The sequence below is a fragment of the Hevea brasiliensis genome, chromosome 8, assembly GCF_030052815.1.
Source record: "Hevea brasiliensis isolate MT/VB/25A 57/8 chromosome 8, ASM3005281v1, whole genome shotgun sequence".
Taxonomy (NCBI): domain Eukaryota; kingdom Viridiplantae; phylum Streptophyta; class Magnoliopsida; order Malpighiales; family Euphorbiaceae; genus Hevea; species Hevea brasiliensis.
Genome location: NC_079500.1, coordinates 9,062,461 through 9,087,633, shown reverse-complemented (window position 1 = coordinate 9,087,633; position 25,173 = coordinate 9,062,461). Strand labels below are relative to the sequence as shown.

Below are 25,173 nucleotides of genomic sequence, written 5' to 3'. Positions count from 1 at the left end.
GGATGGTATTGTATCAATTACCACAGATTTAAGTTAATTAATGCAATAGCTTATTATTGAGTTTAATGCTTTTGAATATGGTTAAGTATTTGAATGATCTTGTTCATTGATCCACATTGAGAAGAAGGTCAGTCACTTGATTAGGGCAATAAATTTTACAGGAATAATAGTTAGAACGAGAGCAGAAGACTTGACCTATGGGAAGATCCCAATAAATTAATTAAAATTTACTATTTTTATTCAGAGAGAGAGATAGCAAATTTTAGTTAGTAATATGTTTAGTATGACTCAAGAGAGAATATTATATAAAATTAGGCTCATTCTTCCTTACATTAGATAATTAAAAGTGGATAATTAATAAGATGGATTAATTTGGGTTAACTCGGGTGAAATCGATATTACATAGTTATCATTATTGGGTTTAAGTTGTGTGATTGTGGTTTCGTTAGATCAACTTATAAATTTATTTTCATTTTTGTTAGTTAATTAGTTATTCTGTTAATTTAGTAGTCTAAATAATAGTAAGATTAACGTGTTTTTTTGGTAGTTAATCACAATCCTCGTGGAATTGGCAACTCTTTCATCATTATATTATTTAAGACGACTCCATGCACTTACAAAATCACCTTATCACCATTGCCAATATCATTGTCTGTTGGTCGGCTAAACAATGCCATTGGTAATTTTTTTTCATGTTTTAATTTTTAATTTTTAAATTAATTTCTATTTTTTATTTTTTTAATTTATTTTTCAATTTTTTTAATTAATTGTACATATTTAATTTAAAATTAAAAAAATATTTAATTTAAAAATTAAAAAAAAAATAATTAGTGAGACTCAAAATAGGCCCTATACGGAGAAATTATTCTGTGGTCCCGGTGTGCTACATCATATGGATGATGTGGTGCACCCAACAAATGAAAGCACAACAACTCATCTTTTATAATTTGACAGAAATTTAATTAAAAAGTAATTTAATTCTAAGAAGTTTAACGTCGTCTATTATCTTAATGAGTCTAGTCTGTTTGTTGGCCAAGAAACAGCAAAAAAAGGAGAAACCATATTCTAAATTTCTTTTTTCTTTTCTACTATTTTCTCCGCATCAACCAAATGGATCAGCATTGTTCATGAATTGATTTGATCTATGGGTTAGTCCAATAATTGGTTTGGTTTGCTCAATTGCTTCATTTGTGAAATTATAGCCCTTAGTTTTTCATTTCAATTTCTTTTTTCAGTCTAATGGATCAGAGATTTAATAATAAAAAAAAAAGGTAAATTTAATAGTCTTTTAACACCGTCCACCTTCTGCTAAAGTTAAAAGCTCATTCACGTGATGGTGGAGTTGGCAGTTTTCATTTATGACGCCCCCTCTTGAACTCTTTCAGCACAAGACATAGCTTAATCAACATAATCATAACAAAACAAAAAGCACAAAGTTAAATGTTAAGTGTTGCAATACCAGGTTCACAAAAACAAGAATTTGCTTGATATTGGTGAGCAAATTATTAAAGCTTTCTAAAGTTGTTTAATATCTTTATCTATGGACAAAGGAAAAGGTACGCTTCCTTTTAAATTTTGATTATATTTATAATTATTAAGATGATTTTTTGAATTTTATAGAATAAATAATTTTATTAAAAAAATAATTATGATAAATTCTTAATAATAACAGGTGCTTTATTTCCCATTCAATTCATCTATTTTTTAAGGAAAAAAAACCATGATGATAATTTTAAACTTTGAATAAAAAATTGGAAATAGTAAACTTGACTGAATGATAATTAATGAATATTGATTAAGCCTCACGGCAATTTGATGTTGTCAAGATTAGAGGGATTTTTTTGGTTGAATCCATTAGTGAAAGAGGTTTAATTTTAGTTTTTGTTTTTTCTAAACCTTGATTTTTGGTTATATTTTTTTGAATTTAAATAAAAATTATTGAGAATGATAAAGCATATGATATTTTACTCTTCAGAAGCTCATTAATTGAAGTGCGTAGTTGAGTGAATTAGAGATTTTTCTTCGAATTGTAGCTATATATTAAAAAAAGAAATAAGCAAGATTTCAATTATAAGTGTTTAGTTGTAAATAATTCCAAAATATCACATTTTATTTGTAGTTAGTAGTGTTTTACATATATATATATATATATATATATATATATATATACATATATATATTTATGTATATATATATATATATATGTATTATAAGATGTTTATCAATACATTTATTATGGGGTGATTATTATATGGATACAGGTATATATACTGAAAGTGATTATGAAGTGGATAAGGATAAGAATGATGTTGAAGAAATTATTGAGGATCTTTTTATAAAATGACAAGTGTGCAATGATGATGATTTACTTGGAAAAGTGGTTTCTAAAGAAGAGGAAGCATATGCTTTATACAACAATTATGCATTGTGAATAGGTTTTAGTGTTCGTAAAGGAAAAATTGGATATATTGTTGGATAAAAGAATGTGAAACAACGTGAATATGTTTGCTCAAAAAAGGTTTTAAGTTATATGATATCTCTTCAGCAAATAAAATGGTGAATAGGCCGGATACTCGAACAGGTTGCGAAGCTTTTATTTATTTTACAGTTGAAAAGGATGTGTAGAAGGTTGCTCATTTTATTTCAACACATAACCATGAGTTAGCACTAATAGTAAAAAGGCATTTGTTAAGGTCAGGATGAAATATTTCTAATGCTAAAGTAGCTGTCATTGATACAATGGTAAATGTTGGTATATGTACAAAGGATGCATTTTCTTTTTTGAGTGGAGAACATGGGGGTGTTGAAAATATTGGATTCACAAAAAGATATTATTATAATCATGTAAATAAGTAGAAAATGATGAAGATTGATGCAGGGGATGCTCAATGTTTAATGAACTACTTCAAGCGAAGAAAGGCTCAAGATCCCATGTTTTTTTATGCAGTGCAAGTTGATCAAAAAAATCACATGAATAATTTTTTTTGGAGAGTTAGGAGAGCAAGAATTGATTATGATTGTTTTGGAGACGTAGTGAGTTTGGACACAACATATAGGACTAACAAATATAATCTTATTTGTGCTCCTTTCGTAGGTGTTAACCATCATTAGCAAAATGTATTGTTTGGTTGTGCTTTTTTACTTGATGAGAAGATTGATTCATTTAAGTGGTTATTTCAATCATTTTTAGAGTTTATGGGAAATCGACCTCTGGTCACTATCTTCACAGATCAAGATTCTGCAATTTTAAATGCAATTAAAAAAGTGTTTCTAGCTACAAGTCATTGTTTATATTTGCGGCACATTAGCAAAAATGCTCCTTCACATTTTGGAAGCCTCAATTCCAATCTTGAATTTCAGAAGTTATGGAAAAAAAGTTGTACTGTTTGTGAATCTGTGATGGAATTTCAAGAGACTTGAGATGAAATAATCAGAAGATATAATATTTCAGATAATAATTAGTTCAATCTTATGTATGCAATTTTCTGAAAAGTGGAGCACCATGTTCACTAAAGGTAGTTTCACTGCTGGGATAAAATCATCTCAAAGAAGTGAAAGCAATAACAATCTTTTAACTGGTATAGCAAATATAACAACAAGCCTTACTCATTTTTCACTTGCATATGAGAACATAGTTGCAGGTTTGCGTTCAAAGGAGTTAGATGAAGATTTCCATTGCAAACAAGGTAAACTTGTCATTGCAATCAAGTATAGTAAAATTTTTGTAACACCCCTATGTGCATAGTCTGGTATATTATACTGTTCTGGTAACCGGTGTCAGTCCAGATAATTAAGGGGATTAAAACCACATTTAAGACACTTAGAAAAACCCTGAATGAAAATAAATAGTGATTGCTAGATAGTTAAGTATAAATAAGAAAAATAGAGTATAAAAGGTTAAATGAGCCGAGGGTCACAGCGACGGGTAACCTTACCGGGAAGTGACTGCGAAGTCAATCCTAACCCTACTTTTGAATCAGAAAATGTGACGCCGCGGTCCTAAGGACTATTGTGAACTAGTGGAAAAGAGAAACTCACATAAAAGAGCTGATAAGTAGGTCAAATAATTGGGTTAGGGATCTGGAAGAAATATAGAATTATTCGCAAACCAGATCAGACCGGCGAAGGGTAAATTGGTCAATTCACCCTTAGAGGTGACTCCTGACCTAACTGTCCAATAAAATCGGAAAAATGAAAATTTCGGAATATAGAATTAACTTAAAGAAACAAGGGAAATAAAGGAAAAAGAAAAAGAATGAAAAATTGGTTTTATGACATCACTTGAATGACATCATATATGATGTCAAAATTAAATTTAATTAACCTAATTTTTGACCAAGTCAATTTTAACTTATTTAGACATAAAAATACAAAAAAATTAAAAGAAATTTCACTCATTTTCTCTCCCAACCAGCCAGCCAAACCTCTCACCATTTCCATTTCCATAGCTTTCCACCAGTAACAAGCTTTTTAAGCTTGAATAACTTAGTTTTGTCCCATAAATTCTAACCCTAAACCCTCAAAAACTTCTAATTCACCATAGACAAGAGGATTGAAGAACAAAGAGAAGAAGAAAGAAGGAGAAATTGAAGAGAGAAAAGACCACATAAGAGGTTAGTGTTCTAATCCTTTCTTTCTTAGTTAAAGTCATGTTAGGTTGTGAAATAAACTTAGGAATTAACAAATAATTGAAACAAACCAAGTGTGAGGACTAATTATGGAATTCGGCTAGCTTATAGGGGGACTGAAATTGTTTGAGTTTGATGAAGTTTAAGTGATGTAGAAGTGTAATTAAGTGTGTAGATGTTGGCAATGTACTTTAATATCATTAATTGAATGAATTGTGTAAATTAGGGTTCTTGGCACTTAGGGTTGGGGAAAATTTAGAGAAAATTGGTAATTGATGCACTGGAACCTAATTGAGGTTTGAAATACTCATTTGGATCATTTGGGATGTGTTTGAATGAGTGAAACTGAAGTGCAATTCGGATTAGTGAAGAGTCCCAATCTGGTAGTTTGACTTAGGTCTCTTTGAGGGACCAAAACTGGAATTTTACCAACCCTATTGGTGTAAGGCCAACTGAGAATGAAAATAGACACATAATGACACATTTTTATGTAGAAACCATGCCTAGAAAATGACATTAACATAGTGAACAATTAGATCAAATCCAGATAATGTGCACTGCCACTGTACCAAAATGATTTGTTCATTTGGCCATAACTTGGGCTAGACTGGTCCAAATGACCTGATTTTTATGGCATTAGAAAGGTATGATATAGCATTACAACTTTCATGAAGAACACTAACCCAAATTCTGCCCATAACCAAGTGAAATTGTCACCCAAAGTTAGTTGTCCAAAATTGTCAGAACCCAAACAAGCCTAGAATTCTGGGTTGAAAACCAATCCGGCCAGCCTTATTCAAATGGCTATATCTTGGGTTTAAAAATTCCAAATGGAGTGATTCAAAAAGAAAATTAAAGATAAGACAATAAGGAACAACTTTGATGTAGAACGCTTAGTCAAATTCCAATAGCAACTTGACCAATAGAACAGTGCAAAATAGGGCACAAAAACTGAAAATTTGAAAATGCACTTAGGAGACCTAGAAATTTAAGGGGCAATTAAAACTAACAAATTAGGCAACCAAAATGTGGTATGTGGATGTAATTGAAATTCTCATGCCTATTAAGTATAAGAAAGTCAACATTTTGACCTGAATAGTAACCCCGAAATACAAATTTTAAAGAATGTTAATTTAAATATATTAGGACTAGAAATAAGTAGATGTAAATTTATTGTTGAATTTATTATAAGTTGTGATACTGAAACACTAGAAATTATGTGTTTTAGTTGAAAAGAATACGAGAAAAGAATATGAATCACCGAGTCAAGGCCTAAAGGCTCCTCGCACGAGGTTTGTGCACAACATAGAATTTTTCTGTAAATTTTCTTTGGCAAATAATTTGAATGAATAAATTGTGACTTATTTATATTGGAAATTGTGATTTAATAGAACAATATGCTTTTGACCTAAATTGTTAGAAAATTTAGCGGTATGTGATGAGTTGCAAATAAATGTTTAGAAAATTGTTAAGATAGTTTTGAAACCACAGTGTCATGACCATATATCTGAATGCCTCACTAGCATGACTAGTGGGAGGAAATAGTTTTGAATTCCCTCTCTGATTGAAATATTAAGGTGTGTGCCAGCAAAAGAAGAAATTTGAATAGGTACCCATAGGTTAAGCTAGCTAGCCTTGGTATGCCTCATAAGCCTCTGGCTATTGAGATGAACACTATGATGATGGCATGATATGACTGTGTATTTTTATAAAGTTTGTTTTGTGACTTCTGAAATGAAAATGCTTTGATTAAAATTTAAAATTGTATTTTGCATCTATTTACTGACTTCATCATTATAATTGGATATTTGTGATTTAATTATGCATAAAGGAGTATTTTTAGTATGTTGTGCACCACTGAGTCATTGTACTCAGCGATGGCTTTTTATTGCTGTCGCAAGTAGAAAGACTAGTAAAGCAGCTGAGTGAGCTACTGAGGATCATAGTACTACCTTTGGATCTTTTGTCGGGTATTACATTATACCCTTATTGTATATCTTTATTTTGATGTAAATGACTGTATGTAAATTGTAAATTGGTCTTGAGCAGTTTGTAAAGGAACTGTAATAATATTATTTTTGGATTTTCTGCTGTAAATTTATACAGATGAATGTAAATTAATTTTTCTTTAATGGAATGTGAATGAAATTATTTAGCATTATTTTTTAAGATATTTGAGTTGAAAATTGACTTTAATTGTGGAGTTTGGGAAAAATTGAGATGAATTAAGCTATGATGGTGGTTGATTTTAGTGAAGAGCATAAATTGGAAGTGTTTTCTACAGGTGAAAATTTTTTCTTTTCTTAAATACAGCCGGCACTCTGCCGAAATTTTTTCAAAATTTGCAGAAAAATAAAAATGGACAAAAATTTTACCTAACTTTTAAACTTCAATTAAACGTTTTTAATACCTGCTAGAAATGCTCACCACCTTCAAAAAGTAAGAAAATTGTTTAAAATCCCTTGTAGTGTATCTAATGGGTTATCGGTAGGTGAAGTTTGGTAATTCATTAGGTATACTACAGGATCATGTTATGCCTTACAGAGGGGTAAGGTGTGACAATTTTGGAGCACGCAGTTAGAATTTACACATATAAAATGTATATGGTATTTGAAAAAGAGTTTCTTTATAGCCTTGCAACCTTGTGGAGAGAAGTGACTAATGATGAATTGCTTTGTACTTATGAAGTAAAAGAGAAGGCTAATGAAAGAGTGCACATGGTTCATTTCAATGTACTTAATCATCAAATTTCATGTACTTATAAAATGTTTGAGTCGAAAGGGATTTTATGTTCTCATGCTTTACGAGTTTTTAGTGTGAGAAATGTGACTAGCATTCCAAATCAGTATATTTTAAAGAGGTGGACCAAAGAAGCTAAGAAAGGAGTGATGTTTTATGAGAAGAATATTTATTTTCCTAACAATGAAGAAGATGTGCAGCTAGCCTAGAGCCATTCAATGATGCATGTAGCTAGCAATTTGATATATAAGTGTCAAGGAAATGATAGTACTAGACAAATGTGACAAGAAGGTTTAATGAACCTTGAAGTCAAGCTTGATCGTCAATTTGCAAGGTTAAAATTGGGTAAAGCTCATATTGATGACAATGATGATCATGGTAATGTTGCTAGTGATATGGAGAAGGATGAGATGCCATTATTAGATCCTCCTTGTGTAAGGACTAAAGGAGCTAGAAATACTCGACTAAATGAACATTTTGAGAAGTGCAAGACAAAATCATCAACAAAAGTATCAAGTAAGAATATTATTTAATAATTGAATTATAGCTTTTTTGATAATATATAATTTTATGTTGTGCTTGCATTTTATTTTAATTGTTTGTACAAATTTCTACAGAAAAAGAAAAGCAATAAACATCTAATATTCTCAAGCAAACTTTGTTAAAAGTGGTATCTAATCTATCAAATATAAAACCGATGATAATGTGTGAAAATTCTTTACAGCAGGTACTTTCTCTAGCTTTTATGTATTTAAAATGAATTTTATTTAATAACGTCATTATAATTTTTTATATTTGTAGGTAATGTCTCCTATAGATGTGTCCATGAATAATGTATTCAGCAATCCATCAATGTTAACACAATCCCAGGTAAATAATTTGAATTACATAATTTAGTTTTATTTTTATAATATATAAAATATTGACATATTCCTAATTTATTTGCTTTATTTTTGTATAATAAATTGTAAAACATAATATATGTTTATTATAGGGTCCTTTGTGTACTTTGAGTGTGAACAATTCAAGTGTGTCATTTACTAGCATGATGCAAAGTGTCCTTTCAATGCAATATTTAAATAAATTTGGATAATAATCAATGATCATTTATTTATTAAAAATTAAAATAAATTTGGATAGCTAAAAATAGCTTCTTTTTTTTGTCCTTTGTTTCCCAAAATTTTTCACCTAGGCCTTCTTCACAAGGTGCATTTGAACAATCGCAATATTATGTACAAGTAATTTATTTTGAATTATATATACTTAAATTATTAATTTAATATTTAAAATTTATATAAATTATTAATTTAGTATTTAAAATTTATCTTGTTACTTAATGTATTATATGATTGCAGAAATTTAAAGAGTGTCCTTCAAAGGAATAAAATTCAAACAAGGAATAAACTCTTTTATATTCAAAGCAAGGTATGCAAGTGAATTAGTGGAAAGAAAGGACGCGTCCGAAAATGTAACAGCAAAGCAAAGAATTCAAGCTATTGTCTATGAGTGAGAGATTATGAATAACTAAAACCACAATTTGTTGCATCCTCAGTTTCCAAATTTTATGGATAGGGAAGTTGTTCCTTAGTTTCTCTTTTCAAAAATAATAATAAATATCACCATTTGCAGTTTAATTTTGCACTTATGGTATATAATATTAGGCTGCCATCAGCATGATGAATTTTAATCTTATGAAAAAATTATTTGAATTCACTGCGCAAACAAACATTGCCTTCACAAGAGTAGAATCATTCAAGGATAAGAGTTATCTTGCTGATAGAGAAAAAAAAATTACAGCACTAATTGAAAATCAGTTAAACAACTTGTGATGGAACTTGAAAACTCTAGTAATAAATATGTTTAAATTTGCGATCAAAGGTAAAACTATTCATTAAATTTGCAATGATGCATATTGGCATTCTTGCTTTGACCAGATAAAATGGTACAATGAGAAATTCTAATAGCTTAATTAAATATATAATATAATCTAATTAAGTTAATTTGTGGAGTTATTATTATGCATGCTTAAGGAAAGTACAACCCTTTTTGTGTATAGTGCAATTAGCTAATCAAATATATATTATTAAAAATTGATAATTATAATAGAAAAAGAAATCAAAATAAGGAAATTGGGTTTTCCCACAAGCAAATTGAGGTGCAACAATAAATAGTATATATATATATATATATATATATGTATGCATATAAACAAATCATGAAAGTTAAAACACACTTCAAATTATTAATGGCCTTACACTAAGATCATATGGGGCGTATAAGACTATAATGTTGTTGACTCTATCATAGTTTCTTGTCCTTTATGTAATTATGTTGGTCTATTTCTGTACTTTATTCTTCTGGCCAATTGTCTTTGTATTGAAACTTTGATATACTATTGAAGCCACCAACAAGGACAACATCATGTGCAGAGCTCTTATACATCTTAGCATCTCTTAAACACTTCTCCACGGGCTTCATAACCTCTTAAGAGCCTTTTTTTTCTTTTTCTTTTTTTTTTTTACGAAAAGAAGAGATATTATAAGAAAGGCAACAAAAGGTTGCCAACTGCCAACCCATATACAGCAGAAAAATCATTTACAAGGCCTGCGATGAAAAAAGTATAAAACAGCTTGACCTGTGAAGTTTTAAGGTCATCCACAATGGATAATCTTTGACTCGGTTACTTAAATGTTCCATGCAACTATGCTGCAACAAAAAATAAAGCATTTCATCAGAAGGGAAAGATTAAAAAGTAGAGCCCACTATCTTCTCCATATCTGTCAAGTGCTAAAGATATCTAAATACTGACAAGAATATAAAAAAATAAACAAAAAAACACTAGAGTCATAGCTCACAAACTTCTCCAAATCTATCTTCTATCTAAAGCTATTAAATACCACCAAGAATATGAAAAGAGAGGAGCCTCCAATAAAATCTGTATGAAAAATTATAGAATCATTTACTTGTAGCATTTTCCCTCTTCTTTTTCTAGATAATGTTTTCCTTGTTCTTCCCCTTAAATTCCTAAATGAAGTGGTTCAGGAGTCTGTCATCAAAGTCCTTTCCTCTAAGGTGGGTGTCTCTAGCAGTGGCCCTGACCTAGATACCCTTTTAAATTGTGAGCAATGACATATCAAAAGTGCCACTGCCTATGTCAAAAATCAAGATGGTCTTCTCACCTATGCTGTAACACCCTCATATTAAGTAGTCCGTACATTTTACTATACTGGTGACTAGTGTTTATCCGGACAGCTAGAATATCTGAGACTATATTTAATTCACATAGAAGAGCCATAAATAAAATTGATAAAGATCAAATGAGGTTGGATTAAAATAGGAGTAATGAAGCACAAATAGGTTAAATGAGCCTAGAGCTCTGATGATGGGTGACCGATCGGGAAAGGGATTGCAAGCTCAGTTGCTACCCCAAATTTGTGTGGGACTCCATGAAATCCTTAGTTAAGGGATAATTGCGAAACTACCGAGAATTAGAAAATCAAAGAAATAAAAAGGGAACAAGTACAATTAAGTGAATCAGAACCTTAGAACTCATCGAGCATTATGGAAAAAGATACATTATAACCCAATGAGGGGCATTTTAGTCAATTCACTCCTAGAGGTGACTTTTGACCTAAATATCCATTAAATTGTGTGAGATTAAAATATTGAAAAAGAAATTAAAAATGAATAAGTGTAGGGAAAGAAAAGAAAAAGAAAAAGAAATGAAATTTTCAATTTTAAATTGAATTATGACATATGCATGACATGTTCATGACATAATTAAAATTATAAATTAAATAAACTAATTTTGGAGATAAATATAAAAGGGATAAGACATAAATTAAAATAAAAAAAAATTCTTCTTCTTTAACCTTCCATTTGGCCGGCCACTCTCTCTCATCAGTTCCCTCCATTTTTGCTTGGTTCCAAGCTTATAAACCCTAAGTTCTTCCATAAATCACTTAGCTTACTTCATGAAAACTTGATCTTGGAACTTGATTAAGAGATTGGGAGTTGAAGTAGCAAGAAAATTGAAGAGTTTTCAAGCATAAAAATTCTGCTCAACAAGGTAAGTGTAAGTTAACCTTAGATTAGTTCTTTAGCTCTTGAAATTTAGTTGAATTAAGTGGAAATTGGATGAGAAAACTTGAAAAACATGCATGAATTCTAAACCTAGATTTCGGCCAGCTTATTAGGGTTAGGGGTTTGATGAGTTTGATCTGAATTAAACATGTATTGTAATGTTTTATGATGTGGCATACATGATTGGTGAAGTGTAATTGCATGGGATTGCATGAATTATGAAGTTGAGGGAAATTAGGGTTTGGTGAAAATTAGGGTTTTGTGATATGTTGACTAATTGATGTTTATAAGGCCTAATTATAGTCAATTGGCATAATTTAGCTGAGAAATTATGTTGAATTGATGAAAGGAATTGATGGATTGTAGTGTGTTAAGTTGCTAGAATTCTGGATCCTTGAGTTCAGCAGTTTTGAATGAGTATAATTTGAGCTACATAGCTCTAATTGATGTGAGGCCAATTAAAGATGAAACATAAGACATACGGATAGAATTTTCATGAAGATACCTTGCCCAGAAAATGACCACAAATTACCCTAAATGAGCATTGAATCTGGATTGCAATTATGGACCTGACAAAAAATGACCAAATAAACAATGCTCAATAAATTAGGCATAACTCACACTAGGAGACTCCAATTGACCTGATTCTTGAACCAATAGAAACCTAAAACACAGAAGAACAATTCTTAAGAAGGCCATAGAGCCAAATTATAACTCTAAGTTGATCAAATTACTAGACAAAATTAGTCCAATAAATTTGCCTTAGTGCCAAACTAAACCTGGAAAATGTGAAGGATTAGGCATCCGACCAGTTTTGGCAAAATTGCCATAACTTGGGCTAAAAAATTCAAAATGCAGTGATTCTAAAACTAAAATGCTCATAACACATAGAACTACATTTTTTGTGTTTTGACCAACACCCAGATCCTAAAGCAACTTAGGGAAATTGTTAGGAGAATTCAAAACTTCCCAATCTGGAAATTCCTGCATTGGGACTATCTAGCCATGTGAACCCAAGACAGTAATTAGACCATAACTTTTACTAGAAAATTCCAAATGGGGTGAATCAAAATGATCTGGAAACCTAAGAATGAGGTCTACAACTTTTGTTTAGGAACCTTACTCAAATTCTAAATGTAAAATTCTTAAATGTTAAATGCAAAAGCTGACCTGAACTTGAAATCCTGAATGTACAGGGTTTATGAGTCTACATTGGTTAAATTGCCATAACTGACCATATATAGCTTTAAATTTAGAAATTCTTGAACTTGTGTAGCCATGAGACATAGGGGAACAACTTATATGAATAACACCAAGCCAAATTATGATGCAACTTGTTCAATTAGGTTGTCAAATTTGAGTTCCAGAGTCTGCCCTGTTCTAGAATAGTATTGGTTACTGGACCAGTACTTGGTAAATTGACCATAACTAGAACTACAAAACTCCAAATTGAATTATTCAAAAAGTAAAATAAAACTAGGACATAGAGAAACAATTTTCATGAAGAACACTTCTCCAAATTATGATTAGAATTAGGTTGAAATGGGGTTACAATGTCAAGATTTCAAACTGTCCAGAATTAGAAATTATTGAAATTGCATAACCAACTTAGGAAATTCATTAGGAAATTATTGAATAACTTTTAGATATAATTGGGATGAGTATTGAGACACTTCAATTTTGTGTTCAGTAGAAAAGGAGATTTTGGGAGATAAGGAGAAGTAAATCAAGAGAAAGGGGGTTCATTGAAGGTTTGTACACAACTAAATCATTTCTTCATTTTTAAATTTGTATATGGTTTGAATGGAGTTATTTTGAATGAATTATGATTTTCCTTGCTTTTGAGAAATTGTGTGTTGTCAATCCCATATGGATTTTATGATGAATTGAATATGGTTGTTAAAATGTAAATGTGATTGTTGGGTTAGAAAATCTTTGAAATTTGTTTTAAAACTATAGTTAGCATGACAGTCCCTTTCAGAATTCCCCAGTAGCAATGGCTATTTGGGGTTTGATAATTGATTATGATTGTGTCCATCATTAATAACGGTTAGTGGGGTGAGACTATATGAGTACTCATTAACTAGCTAGCCCTTCCCTCATTAATAACGGTTAGTGAGGTTAATTTGCTTTATCATGGTGTACAACACGACATTAATCGTGAAATTTTGTGTCATGGTCTAAACTGTGTGTTCTTGACAACACTTATTCTTTGTGAATTGTGAATTGAAATTTCTTAAATGAAATGTGATTTTAAATAAATGGTTATATTTGATTTGGAATTATGGAATGTTTCTTTAATTATGGAAGTCATAATTTGTTATGTTTTGACATATTTTGCTTTATAAGGAGTTTTAAATTTTTAGTTGTATACCACTGAGTGAATTACTCAGCGATGGTTGTTTCATACTGTCGCAGATAAGGATAAGGACAAAGCAACAGAGTGAGCTACCAATAGCTGTGTTTGAAGCCATTTTTGGATCTTCGGATATATTATTTATACCCTTGTAAATTTATTTTTGATGTAATTTAGTTCATATATATCTAAAAGAAAAATGAGCAGTTGTACAAATGAACTTGTAATAATATTTTGTTATTTCTTTTGAGTTGTAAATTTGTAAATGAATATTTATTTTGATTTGTATATGAGATAAACACGTATACTTAGTGTTGATTGCATGAAATGAGATGATTAAATTTGGTTGAGTTCAAATTGAGCATGAGATGCTTTTATAAATTGTTTTTCAATAGGTTTAGAAGAACTGTTTTATTGTATTTCTAGCTGTCAATACGTGGATTTTCTGTAAAATTTTAAAAATGCTAAATTATTACTAAATAAATTTTATAGTGTATATACAACCCAAAGGTGCTTAAATATATATTTTATCATTACCTTAAACTCTAAATGAATTGATTTTGTTTAAAATCCCTTATAGTGTATTTAATAGATTATTGGTAGGCGAAATTCGGTAATTCATTAGGTATACTACATGATCATATTATGCCTTACAGAGGGATAAAATGTGACATACATTGGATGCCTTTTTATCGAGAACATAAGCAATGCCAATAAAAAGAAAAATCAACTACAAAAGCACTGATCATCTAATAATAATAATTCAACTACAAAAGGTAACAGTAAAGAATTATAATCCCATAAATAAGAATCAAGGCACTAAACTACCCAAAAAATTCCTATCAATGAATTCAGAATTCAGACATGTAAATTTATAAAGAAAATTTAAAAGCACTGATCATCTAATAACAACAATTCAACTACAAAAGTTAACATCAAAGAATTATAATAGTATAAACATGAATCAAGACACTAATCTACCCAAAAAAATCCTATTAATGAATTCAGGATTCAGACATGTAAGTTTATAAAGAAAATTTAAAAGCAAAATAAAAAAAATGACAAATAAATAAAAGATTTACCTGATAATTATCTCAGTTTGATAATAAAAGAAGAGTGCAAACAAGGATTCCAAGCTATGATCTAATGACTCTGTTATTATTGGGTCACTAGAACAAAAAGCTAAATAAGGAAATAAGAAGACCTAGCACTTCAAATGTCATAATAAGAACAACAACCAAAAGCAAATGAATTCAAATTGAAATTAGTTACCCAATTCAATTGATGGATGAATGGATAAAAAGTTCTAATTTCCTCTAATGCCAAACAGAACAAAACCCAAATCAAGATGGAAAGATAGACAGAAGAAGAAGAGAATAATATTGTAACATGTGGAAAATGGGTGTCGAGCTTCCTGTCATGGCTGTTAGATTTGAAAACCTTTAAATTAAAAACATTCTACAAAAATGATTAAAAAGCAGATGCAAAAAGGGAAAATCGCAAAATCAATTCAAATCAAAATGAAGAAAATACCCGTTCTTACTTTATCAACTACTCCTCTCTCTCCATTTTTTTGTTTTTTTACTCATTAGACAAAACAAAGAAATTGAAATGAAAAACTAAGGGCTATAATTTCACAAATGAAGCGATTGAGCAAACCAAACCAATTACTGGACTAACCCATAGATCAAATCAATTCGGGAACAATGCTGATCCATTTGGTTGATGCAGAGAAAATAGTAGAAAAGGAAAAAGAAATTTAGAAGGTGGTTTCTCCTCTATTCGCTGGTTGGCAAAAAAACAAACTGGAGTCATTAAGATAATATACAATGTTAAACTTCTTAGAATTAAATTTTTGTTAGATTATAAAAGATGACTTGTTGTGCTTTCATTTGTTGGGTGCACCACGTCATCCATATGATGTGGCACACCGGGACTGTGGAATAGAGAAATTATTCCATGGTCCCAATGCGCCACATCATATAGTAGAAAAGAAAAAAGAAATTTGGAAGATGGTTTCTCCTCTTTTCGCTGGTTGGTAAACAAACAGACTGGAGTCATTAAGATCATAGATGGCGTTAAATTTCTTAGAATTAAATTGCTTTTTAATTAAATTTCTGTCAGATTATAAAAGATGAGTTATTGTGCTTTCATTTGTTGGGTGCGCCACATCATCCATGTGATATGGCACACTGGGACTATGAAATAGTCCCCTATTATAGATAAAAATATAAAATATTTACATATAAAATAAATAAAATAAAATATTTTCAAAATTCTCCACTAATATGATATGTAGTTTTTTTGGTATTTTCTTTTTATGATAAGTCGTGTGGTACAATAAGTCCAATTATTGAAGAAATAAAGATCATTGAAGTTATTTCTGCAACCCCAGCAATAAGTACAATTAGTATTGCCAGTATCTTTCTCCATCTACATAAGCTAACAATTGCAATTTTCTTGATATCACAGCCGTCTGTGAATTTTTTATTCTTAAAAAAAAAACATAATTATTTGCGAGTGAATTTTCTTAATGCTATTATATATTGTGAGCAAGCAAAAAGAATGTAATTGAGTGCATCAAGTCTCTCCCCCCTCCTGTTTGCATCAGTTTGATAATTCAGTGTCAAAGAGAAGCAAGAGGCAACAAACGAGTCTGAACTCCAGTCTGAGCAGAAAGAATTTGGAATATATTTAGTAGATTATAATATAATATAATATAATTAAATATTTTATTAAAAATCAATAAAATATTTAATTGCATTATAATCTACTAAGCGTAGGCTTAGTTTAGTTGACAGTGGAAAGTAATCACCCCTGCAATCGTTGTTGCAAGTGACATGAAAGCAAAAACATGGGCTGAAAATATTTAGCTTCCAGCTCTGTAGGTATTTGGGTCTGCCTGCTCCCTTTACTAGGTGTAATGAGCATCTCAGTGCAGGAATCAAGTTAATCAATGAGCAGGACCCATTTTACTAGCTAATCAACCTCTTTAATTTGACAAGAAACACATACACATTGAGGTCACAATTCTCGGTTAACTATGATTTGCCTCCAACATAAATTTAACTAAGGTAGCATGTGGAGTTCTTATCAATGATTTTGTATATCTAACTTGCACAATCTGAATAGGTATCTATTACATCAAGGAGTAAATTGATAAATTATTTTTTACCTAATAATTCAATAAGTTTCTTTGTGAGCTTATCATGTTCATCATAGTTTCTATAAAGAAACTTCTTGAACCATTCAATAAAAAATAATTTATTTCGAGATGTAATATATATTTATATAAATCTTGCATATTAAATATGTTGGATAGCTGATGAAACCCCAGCACCAAAAATTTTTCGTGCACGATATTAGCTAGATTTGAGTTAGTAAAATAACTCATTTGATATATTTTAAAATTTAAAAGAATTATTTAATCTTTTTTCTTTTTAATTTAAATACTTATTTGAACCCTAAAAAATTTTAAGGACTTGTTACGTGACCATTAAGTTAAATTTTAAGGATTTAAACATGCCTTTTTTTCTAAATTTAAACAAAAAGATACTATCCCCAACAAGAGATACAATAAATCAATTGTTTTGGTATAATAATTCTCAATAATGATTTTTAACAATAAGCACTCATAATAATCACTAAAATTTATTGTCAAATAATTTCTCATCCTAATGATTTAAATCTGTATATATATATAAATGTATGAATGGATTTTTAAAAAGTCAGTTATTTTCTTATTGGATTTAACACGCTACTCATTTTTTATTATAAATTAAATATTTGAGATTGCCAGATAAATATGATATTGGAATCAGATTAGTTTTTAAAGAAACTCAAATATGTTATAAATTGGCATAAATATAAAGAGTTATTAAAAAAATGAAAAAATAAAAATAAAAATAGCCATCACTGATAACAGCTTGGAAATAAAAAAGAAAAGGAGATGAGAGAAAGATTTGATATATTATTTTTTGAAAATAAAATTGCATAATTAAATTTAAGCCTATTTAAATTTAAAAAATAATATTTATAATTAATTTAAATTTTTTATTTAAATTTATTTATATAAATAATTAATTAAATATAAAAAATATTTTTATAATAATATTTAAAAAATTTTAAATATTTTATGAAGAATTTAAAAAAATTAAGAATAAATTTTAATGAATTTTAAATTTAATAGAGTGATTTTCCCAATACTTATCCGATGCCATCCCTTATAAGTGGTCCGACATTTTCTATCACATATGACGCAGTGCCCACAGCAGCACGATGTCCAATGTGTGTGATCCACATTGCTTCTCAAGAAGCTTATCTTTCGTACTTACGTCATAAAAATATCTACGCATTTAATTGTGAGGTGACACCCAATAATTTAATTGTAATTTGAATTTAAAATCTGATAATTATAAAGTAAATTAAATTTAATTAAAATTTATTAAGTTAAATTTTTATTTTTTTTATGTTAAGTATACGTGTCATAAATATGATATCTAAAATAATTTTTTAATCAATAATTTAAAATCATGACAAAGCATAAAAAATAATTGAAAATAACAATTTTAACTAAAAAAATATTTGTTATTGTCAAATAAATATGACTTTGAAAATATTTTTATAAAAGTTAATAAATTTTTAAAGTCAAAATATTTTGTCAATGAAAAATTAATTTCCCTTCCTCAAATACTTTTATAAATATATCTAATTAAAAGAAAAAAAAGATTTGACTAAGATTTTTTAGAGAGACATGATTTCTCTTTCTCTCTAAAAATCTTTTTCCTTTTCTTCATCTTCGTTCTCCTCCACTTATTTTTTCTTCACTCCACCTTCTTTTTTCTAACATTTAGGCAATCAATGGAGCCATTTTCTTACTTTTAATGGTGAACCCTCCTCTTTTCTTCCCCTTCTTATTTCTTTTATTTTCTACGATTTTGTGTTAATAATGATCTCTTATTTGGAGTTCATCTGTATTTATTGCCTTAACTTTTTAAAATTCATATATTAATTTATATGAATTAAAATTTTATGTGATTTGTTGATTAGTTATTTTGTTGGTAGTAAAAAAAAAAGACAATTTTATTTTCAAAAGTATATTTTATTTTATTAATTATAATCACAAACTCACAAAAAAAAATTAAATAATGACTAAAAGTTAAAATCAAGTGAAATTTGCTTTCCATCGTTTCATTAATAATTATTCATTTTTGAAAATAGAATGGATAATATATCTGTGTATATAATTTATCAGATGTCACACTCAACTTTTAAATAGTTTTTGAATTTAATTAAAATTTACTCACTTTTATTAATTTGAGATTAAGACGTAATAAGGGTTGAATTTAATTAAATATTAAATATAAAATAGAATAATTTTAAAATAATTTAAATATTATTAAATTAAATATTATTGACTTAAATTTTTAATTTTTCAATTTTGAGCATTTCATAAATATGGTACCTAAAATAAATTTTAATTAATAATTAAAATTATCATAATAATATAATAAAATTTTCAAATTTTAATTGTTTTTCATATCTATTATTACGACAATATAATTCAAATTTTAATAATATTTTTTTAACATCATTATATATATATATATATATATATATATATATATATATATATATATATATATTATTACGCATAACGATTGCAAGCGTTCGTGTTGCATTCGTTCACGTGTGAGAGCCCACACGTAGAATGAGATATTATTGGAGGAAGATGTCAAGATTTATCTTGTAAAAGAGCAGCTGCTGGCAGTAGCCGTCTCAAAACACAAGAGAGGAATGGATTACATGTACAGTGTCCTTGTTTGCTCAACTCTTTTCTTATCACTAGCTCTGGTTCTGTGCCTAAATGGAAAAAAGTGGGGAAAGGGAACCAAGAACCTGCCTCCAGGGCCTCCAGGATGGCCACTTTTGGGCAATATTTTCGATCTTGGAACCGTGCCCCATCAAAATCTGCAAGAGCTTAAGTTGAAGTATGGACCTGTGCTCCGGTTAAGACTAGGATCCATGGAAACGGTGGTGATACAGTCGGCCAAGGCTGCGGCAGAGCTGTTCAAGAATCACGACGCCAACTTCTGTGATCGTAAGTGTCTTGATGTGTTAACGAGTCATAACTACAGGGATGGGTCACTTGCAGTCGGCCAGTTTAGCCCGTACTGGCGCATGCTTAGGCGTCTTTGCTCTATGGAAATGATGACCAATAAGCGAATCAATGAGACAGCCTCCATACGGCGAAAATGCATTGATCAAATGACAAGGTAACGTAAAATTTTAAGGTGCATTTAATTTTAACCTTTATTGTTATTATATTTATCATAAATATAACAGATTTATCAAATAATTTCTCATAATTTTCATCTAATCGTAATCAATGAATATGATGAATTCATTGTACATATAATAGATTTACTAAATAATTTCTTGTAACATTTGAGTATTGAATATCGCTTTTTCTATGTGAATTAATCTTTTAACGGTCAATTTAAAAATTTAACTCCTAATACTTATTTAGAGACAGAATTTTAATAATATTGAGTTATTGAATTATTTTATTTTACTTTAAATATGATCACCTTCAAAATCTCTTATTTATTTTTAGAATTGAGAGCTATTGCTTTTTTTAAAACACTTATATAATCTACTTTTAAATATATAACTCGCTTAAGACTTAATATATAATAAAATGACAAAAATCAATTCAAAGCACATAGTTAAAATTCTTCTTTTTTTTAGTAAAAAATAAAAAGTGGATCATAATAATTCATCCTATGTGAATGTTCACTAGGAGTATTGAAGATGATGCGACAGCTGGAGGTGCAAGGGGAGAATCAGTCGCAGTGAATTTACGTCACTATCTCTCCACAATGTTATTTAACATGGTTGGGAACCTCATGCTGTCACGAGACCTTTTGCATTCACAAAGTAAAGAAGGGTATGAATTCTTTCAAGCCATAGGAAAGACTTCAGTGTTGGCAGGGAAGCCAAATGTAGCAGACTTTCTGCCTTTCTTGAAATGGTTAGATCCACAAGGACTAAAGAAGAACATGTTGAAAGACCTGGGACGAGCGATAGAGATTATTGAAGGGTTTGTGAAAGAGAGGATTGAGAAGCACAAACCGAATGAGAAGAAGGCTAAGGACTTCCTAGACACATTGTTGGAATTTGAAGGTGACGGAAAAGATTGGCAAGAGAAGATCCCACATGAAAAAATCATCATAATCATAATGGTAAGCGCATTAACATAACTTAATCCCAATTTGGCATTGAGGTTATGGATTAAAATCATGCTTCTCAAAAAAAAAAAAAAAATATATATATATATATATATCGAAAAAAAAAGTTTGGAAAAACAATTTTATCATTTTAGAGTTCTTAGAATAAACATATGAAATTTAATTTTAAATTAGTTTTTAATATCTTTTCATAAATATATTTTAAGAAATATTTTTATTAACTACAATTTTAACAACAATGTCAAACAGAAGTTTAATAAATTCTAAATTATAATATTTTAGTTATGACTCAGCTACATAGTCTTTTTCTCTATTGTGGTTGCCTTTTTGCACAATAATTATGTTATATAAATCATGAAGTGAAGATAATTTCTTAAGAAGGAAGCACTTAGTTAAGTACATTTTGGATTAAAATTTATTAATTTTGTTTTCGTTTGATGTTGAAGGAAATGTTTACTGGGTCAGACAGTACAAGCACAATAGTAGAATGGGCCATGGCAGAGTTACTTCGCAAACCTGAAGCCATGAGAAAGGTTAAAGAAGAACTCAATGAAGTAGTTGGAGTAAATAGAAATGTTGAAGAGATTGACATAGAGAAGCTGCCATATTTGCAAGCTGTTTTAAAGGAAACACTTCGGCTCCATCCTCCAATTCCTTTACTCATTCCGAGAAATACAATGCATGATACAGATTTCATGGGGTACCACATACCCAAAGATACTCAAGTTCTTGTGAATGTATGGGCAATAGGAAGAGACCCAGATTCTTGGAAAGATCCATTATCCTTCAAGCCTGAGAGATTTCTTGGTTCAAGCATTGACTACAAAGGGCAAAATTTTGAGCTAATTCCATTTGGATCAGGGAGACGGATTTGTGTAGGTATGGTATTGGCTCAACGAATAGTTCTCCTTGGTCTTGCATCTTTAATTCAATGTTTTGACTGGGAGCTTGTCAAAGGTTCAATTCCAGAAACCTTAGATATGAGAGAAAACATTGGGATGACAGTGAGAAAGTTTGTGCCTTTGAATGTCATACCCAAGAGACGTCTAAGGACCATGGCTACTTGAAAAACAAAAACATAGGCACTTTCAAGTTTAAAAGTTTAATTAATATGTGTGAGAAATGTTTCTCTTAATAATTTAGAATCCCCTATCTAGATTGTACGGTTATGTGATGTATTCGATGAACAAGAATAAATATCATGAACTTCAATAATCTTTTTTTTTTTGAAGTTTTTAATTGATTTTTAGGTTAATTTTCATCATTTTATTATATATAAATGACTTATTTGACATTAACATTTGAACTATTATTGAAAAAAGCAACGCTTAGATATGTTAGATGGAGATCACAAAAAATGAATTTTAATTTAAATTTAAAGACTTTATATATATATAAATTGCTTATTTGACATTAACATTTGAACTATTATTGAAAAAAGTAACGCTTAAATATGTTAGTTAGAGACCACAAAAATTGAATTTTAATTTAAATTTAAAGACTTTATATATATATATATATATATATATATATATATATATATATATATATATATATATATATATTTCAAACATCTTTTTTAAATTATTATTTTAATGGTATTTAAAATAATGTTTTTTAAAAAATTAGATTGAAAACACAATCCCATGTACAAGTTCTATAAGTTGTCTAAAATATAAGGGATAATTTTTATTCATCATTTTTCAACTTTTGTTATTTATTTCATTTTTATTCTTTAATTTCAAATTATTTTAATAATTATTTAATTTTAATTTTATTTTAAAAAAAATTCCCTTATCTTGTTATAGTGGGCTTCCAAATTATCAAAAAATTATAGTATTCTGCTCTCACTCTCCATTCTATCTCTTTCCCCATCTCTCCCACTATCTATTTATTAAATTTATTAATGAAACTATTATTTATTATATTTTTAATAAAATTATTTTATTTTAATAAAATTTTTATTTATTAAATTTGGTAATAAAATCATTTTATTTGTCACGACCCAACTTATGGACCGGACCGGCACTACGACCTGGGCCGGTATAAAGCCCCCGAGGCCTGTAGTAAGCCTTACTGTTCTCAAACCCATGACCAGGCCCACAATTTAGTCCCAAATTGCATATAAAATAATTTAAATGAAACTGTTATAATTTTATTTCAGGCCAACTTAACCCAGTAATTATCAGAAACTAAAATTAGAGGAGCCCAGCTCAACCCTGTTACATCATTTACAAACTATTTAAAACTCATAAAAATTTTTCATTTGTTAATACAAAAACTTAAATTCATGCAGTCCCCGACAGGATTAATGCTACTACTAGTACATGCGGAGTTCTAAATTACGAATTTAGATAATAATGATACAGTTAAGAAATTTTTATTTTCATAACCTGCGAGGAAAGGAACAGTTTATTCTGAAAAAGGTCTTCTCCTGTAGCCTGGAAAAATATTGTGAACAAAAGTGAGCGTTCGACTCATAGAGTAAAATACCAATTCTAACCATAATCTCTATAGCTATCTAAAACTAATGCACCCTGTGGAGTGAAATGCAACATCGTCATAAATTTCATACAAATCACATCAAAAAGGCAATTTGGAGCACTCACACACCTGAGAGTGTCAGACAATACATATATGGGAGCTGATCCCCTATACAGCCCTCTTAATCCAACCTCTGCCAGCGAAGATCTCAAGCCGGACTTTCGCTTAATAAACCAAATACGGGATCCCAGCGAAGAACTCAAGCCGTGTCTACCCCGAAGGACTGGGTCCCAGTGAAGATCTCAAGCCATGTCTACCCGTCCTGTCCACATCCAATACCATATCACACGCACGCCAACGCACGCACACTGCTCCAAATTACCACAAACAACATCCATGGCACTTTAACAGATGTGAATGCAACATAAAACGTGCTTAGAGTTTAACTACATAGATATATACATATAAGTTATGCATGGGCATGCTTGAACATATAATAATATCGAAATTACAATTAAAATTAATATTTTACTCACAGTACATCGATGACTATTGTGGCTGCTGGATGGAGGAGAATAGCTGACATCGATCACCTAATAATTAAATTATAAATTTATTAGTACTAAATCAAAATAAAACTCTAAAGAGGCAACAGACAGCTTAATTCATACCGAAAATCCGGTAGAATTTCCCCTATACCTGGGACTTATCCAACCTACAAAAGGCTTCAAAATACACTTCTATATCTACCAATCACACAATCACAACTCATTCACATCACAAGGCCCCTCATGGGCCCACCCAAACAGTTAACAACCATAATTCAAAAAATTACAATTTAATCCCTATAACTAGCCCTTTTGCAAAAACTATCCAAATGAGCTCTAAAAATTCTAAAATTTTACCCCGCGGTCCTTAATAATATTATAAGGCTATTGCAAAAGGAATTATAATTTTTCGATCATCCACGAATATTTTATTCAAGAATATTACTCAATTCCATAAGTTTCCAACAGCTAACATATTCTTAATTCAACCAATAGATTTTCAAACCAATGTTTCCCAACCAAATTCTTCTCAAATAGTTTTGTCTCAAACAAAATTAAAAAAGAAGTCTTCGGAATGGATTACAAAAACCCATTTTCAAAATGTTTTGATCATAGAGGATGAGTTCTTACACCAAGATGCCTCTATGGCAATTTCAAAAGCCTTTACAAAAGGATGGTATTACAAACCTTGGGATCTTTCCAAAACCCAAGCCTATTATCAGGCAATACTTGAATTTACTGGCTCAGCAAAATTCAAACATTTTTATCTAAAAGAAAATCATGCTGATCCGGCTTATTCAACCTGCCACATTCAAAACATCCTTAATCCTTCTGATTGGGGACAAGACCTTACAAAACCAAAAATTTTCCCATTATCATTCCAAAACAAGATTGACCATTGCCAACATTTCAATTACTGGGATTACCAACAGGCATGGTACAATACCTTTCTCATACAAAATCACAAGAATAGTCATTCATGGCTGTTCTATTTCCAAAAAACATTTGATCCTTCCAAAACCCCTTCATGGTTTGCTCAGTGGTAGAAGTATTTTGGTGCACTACCTGAAATTCTTACACCCGAA

General features: G+C 29.8%; 1 protein-coding gene across 1 annotated transcript; it reads left to right on the top strand.

Moving 5' to 3' along the window:
* Positions 1-19,515: 19,515 nt before the first annotated feature.
* On the top strand, positions 19,516-22,271 carry LOC131182274 (iridoid oxidase-like). The gene is made up of 3 exons (XM_058151213.1): positions 19,516-20,081; positions 20,609-21,050; positions 21,503-22,271. Exons 1-3 carry the CDS (start codon positions 19,603-19,605, stop codon positions 22,121-22,123), a joined length of 1,542 nt encoding a protein of 513 aa, XP_058007196.1. The 5' UTR covers positions 19,516-19,602; the 3' UTR covers positions 22,124-22,271.
* Positions 22,272-25,173: the final 2,902 nt, after the last annotated feature.

Coding starts and splice junctions, on each gene's coding strand:
- LOC131182274 (XM_058151213.1), top strand. CDS start 19,603: ATGGATTACATGTACAGTGTCCTTGTTTGCTCAACTCTTTTCTTATCA. Junction 20,082..20,608: donor TGCATTGATCAAATGACAAG/GTAACGTAAAAT, acceptor AATGTTCACTAG/GAGTATTGAAGATGATGCGA. Junction 21,051..21,502: donor AAATCATCATAATCATAATG/GTAAGCGCATTA, acceptor TTGATGTTGAAG/GAAATGTTTACTGGGTCAGA.